We start from the raw sequence: 4003 nt of genomic DNA on the forward strand, positions 1-4003 counted from the left end.
AGTGGTGATAGATAAGACCAATCTAATTTTGTTATATAAAAAAGATGACCAGTCTTAATCATAATCTATTATGTACGTACAGCAATCTAATTACATGGTAATACAGATATATATGGTGTGTGTGTGTGTGTGTGTAGAGTACTATATTCGGTAATCCAGGGGCTAAAAGTTGTGAATCATTTTGATTCGGAAAATGTTAGAGATATCATATTTTTGTACCACATTTATGTGGCAAGTGATGTGCATGTCACATCAATTAATGAACTTCTTGAAAACGAGACCCTTTTTTTTTCGTCTTGTCGAAGAACCCGGAAGTATTGTTCTTTTTTATTTTCAAATCCTACACTTATATTCTATTTAGTTCTCTCTAACATTAACATAATACCCTATACAATATTAAGAAGAAGATCTTATTTCAATAAACATGTCTTTAAATTGAATGCTTATTACCAAATACATTAAGGTGCATATATGGCAGCATAAAAAGTACAAAATTATTATGTCTGCTTGAAATAAAAACTAGCTAAGGTATATTAAGTAACTTTTGAAATAATCAACCTAAAGGGTTTTAGTTTTGAGAATTTTTTTATAACATATAGTGTACCGACTCGTATTTCAGGTACATAGAAAAATATCTCATAACATTGTGTATTTTTTTTACTTATTCCTTCTTTTTTCCCCTTGAAGATCTTCTCAATGATGATAGGGTGACAATGCTTTAAAAGGGAACTCCAATGAATAAATTGACTAGTGCGCACTCAAGTTTTATCATCTCCGTATAATTTATCAAAACCTAGCTGATTGTAACACTGCAAAGGTGTGCTCAGGATTTTATCATATATCGACATGATTTTCTGGCCACTTGGGAAGTGGCTAATTGGATTTCAGCTATAAACTCTAAACCCTAAAGTGTAGTGGTGGCATGCTATGTAAACACCTTCATTTTAGTTTTTAGCACCAAAACACAGAAAAGAAAATTCATGATGCAGGACAGATCAAGGGTCTGGATCCATTCACATTCTTTGCAAAGGCTAATTAACATATTAATTTGGGAATAGGATGAATGATTTTTCCTCCTTTTTTTTCCCATCATGTATTACTTGTGGCGATTGTGCATGATTTATCTCAAATTAAGCATGCATGGTTCATATGCAAATTTATAATTCAGTTCTCATATATGGATGTAGTACATATGAACTCACTTTTTAATTTCGCCCAATCTTCTATTTTATTTAGATAAAATAAAATCTCTAGTCTATAAACAAACACAATCGAATGTAATAAATTAACCTTTTGTTTTATTTAATTTCAGCATAAATATTGAAGAACATAATTGATGTACAGAAGTTTCATCTTAGCAAAACCCAGCAGTACTACGAATACTTTTACAATATTATCCAACTCCCTAACATATACTTTTACGTAAGATATATCACAACATGTACATTTTATTAGGTAATTGGTATCGCTGTTTCTTTGGTTGGTGAGAAAACCTCTTAAGAAGCGGGTCTAATCCTCGACCTTCCAAGAATATTGTATAACGTAATAGATAAAATTCAACACCAAGAACTTAATAAAAAGTGAGGCAGCAGACATGGTACTTTGTAACATGTTAGCACATTTGAATTTTGACTACTACTCTCTCTTCACTAATACATTAATAAAGATTAACTGCATGCTTTCTATTTAATTAATTTATTTTAGTGCTTAATTTTCCCCCCACCTCTAGTGTTTTGTTACCATTTACTTCCACATCATTGAAGCAATCCATACCAAAATCATGAATACCAAAGTCTTGGCAGTCCAAAAGCCATGCACAATTGTCCTCCCAATTAGATTGGAATCCCATTCCATTATTCTCAATGATATTGTAATCGATCCCTCCTTGATCAAGTTCTACTTGATTGTTGTCGTTCCACAATGCATCAATCAGAGGTGTTTCATCCATCCACAGGCTGTTCATTAACGAATCGTCATTGCAAATGTTGTCTAACAACGCCGATTCAGCGCCTGTGGAGGAGTTTTCGGTTGATGAGTTTATGTCCTCCGATCCTGATGAATTCACCACGCTTTGATCATTTTCTTGTGAATTGTGAAGATCATTTGTAGACTGATCAGCTGGCAAATTATTGTTATGATCATCATGATCATGGGAAGATGATGATGATGAGTTAGTTCCCTTAATATTGGACGGCAACTCTTCTTCTTTGTGAAGGGGTTCATGTGTGACAGGATCAATTCCCATCCTAAGCAGCTTTTTCTTGATATGGGTGTTCCAATGATTCTTGATCTCATTATCTGTTCTCCCTGGCAATCTGCCTGCAATCTTGGACCACCTATATGTCCAAAACAAGCAGAAAACCATATATATTAGTTAGTAAACTTGTATTAGTGATCATAAGCTTAATGCTTCTCATAAGTTACCAACTAATTAACATAGGATGCATGTAATTAGCACTAGAGTAAACTTAAACTTATAAGGAAGCAAAATCTTGAGGGGTAAAATACTCTTGAGCCTTATGCATACAATATGCTATGAAGACGTTAGAACTAATGCATACATTCCTATGTCAGAGATGTGATCCATAATATGGTTAGTAAATATGATACACGTAAAAAAAAAAAACAAAATCGAAACCAAGAAATTGAAGGTCATTTCTCTTAAACGTGCCAACCTTAATTTCTTTGTCTTGTTGAACACATTAATTCCACAGTCACATTTTCAGCTTTATGGAGAAAAGAAAGTTTGAAACCAAGCTTGTAACTCAAGAAAGAAGAAAAAGAAGAAGAAGAAATATTGACATCTTTTATAATATACACTAAAATTAAGATGAAGGTGAAACAACCTTTTTCACCACCAACCACCATTATTTAATAAAACCATTAACATGTACGGATCCATGCTCCCAAACACAAATGTAATGAATGATTGATATGTACATGTATATGAATCATGCACACAGAAACATGAATATTAAAGGGTGACCTATTTCCAAGACGAGCGTGGAGATCGATAACCAACTGTTCTTCAGCTTCAGTGAGAAGGCCTCTCTTCAAGTCGGGGCGGAGATAATTCGTCCAACGGAGCCTGCAACTCTTACCACACCGGCGAAGGCCAGCGAGTTTAGGCACAGCCCTCCAACAACACTGGCCATTGGTGATAATAAAGCTGATGAGCTTCTTGTCCTCCTCAGCAGTCCATGGCCCTTTCTTTACCCCAAGTTTGTCACAACACGGTTGCCTTCCCATACTACTAGTCTAGTACTAATTAAACAAACACCACCAATGTACAAACAAGTACTCTGACTAGCTAGCAAGCACCAACAAACTACTCAATTAGGCTCACCAACGCTACCAGTAAAAGCCCTAAAGACCCAAAAGCCCCACCCCCACATTTATATAAAGTCCTCAGTCCTCACCTTTCCCCCGCCTCATGTCATGTCCAATAAAATTAATTTATCAAATTCGCACATACACAAATTATAATATTCTAGAGATAGATTTTAGGGTCCACCATTGGGTTGTGAAAGGCATGTGGGAACTACATTGTGTTCAGGTGTGTCTGGCTTCAGAAAATGGGTGATGGTGAAAGATAGGTGACCTAAAGGCACAGAGAGAGAGAGAGAGAGAGAGAGAGAGAGAGAGAGAGAGAGAGAGAGAGAGAGAGAGATAGAGAGAGAGAGAGAGAGTGAGAGAGATTTGCTTTACATGTAATAAGCATCCAAATATTTTCTTCCTATTTTCCTACACAAACCCACTGCCCTTTGATTGCACTCTTACTCCACCATTCCATCATCCATTTCGTCATCACCACGCTTACGTGTCCTTATCTTGAAGGAGTATGATCCAGTGTTGCTCTTGTAAGTTTTAAGCCAAATTAATCTTGCTTTACAATAACAACATGAAGCGCTTGATAAGTAGATGAATATTTAATAAGGTTTGTTTTAATTTCTGATTTTGTTAATAAGGGAAATTAAGCACTCAGATGGGTTTGATTATGTCG

General features: G+C 35.4%; 1 protein-coding gene across 1 annotated transcript; it reads right to left on the bottom strand.

Annotated features, from left to right (window-relative positions):
* Positions 1-1276: 1276 nt before the first annotated feature.
* On the bottom strand, positions 1277-3453 carry LOC103433071 (MYB-like transcription factor ODO1). The gene is made up of 2 exons (XM_008371289.4): positions 2987-3453; positions 1277-2336 (listed from the first exon to the last, which is right to left on the bottom strand). The coding sequence occupies exons 1-2, from the start codon at positions 3247-3249 to the stop codon at positions 1691-1693; spliced, it is 909 nt and encodes a 302-aa protein (XP_008369511.1). The 5' UTR covers positions 3250-3453; the 3' UTR covers positions 1277-1690.
* Positions 3454-4003: the final 550 nt, after the last annotated feature.

Source organism: Malus domestica, chromosome 04 (assembly GCF_042453785.1).
Source record: "Malus domestica chromosome 04, GDT2T_hap1".
Taxonomy (NCBI): domain Eukaryota; kingdom Viridiplantae; phylum Streptophyta; class Magnoliopsida; order Rosales; family Rosaceae; genus Malus; species Malus domestica.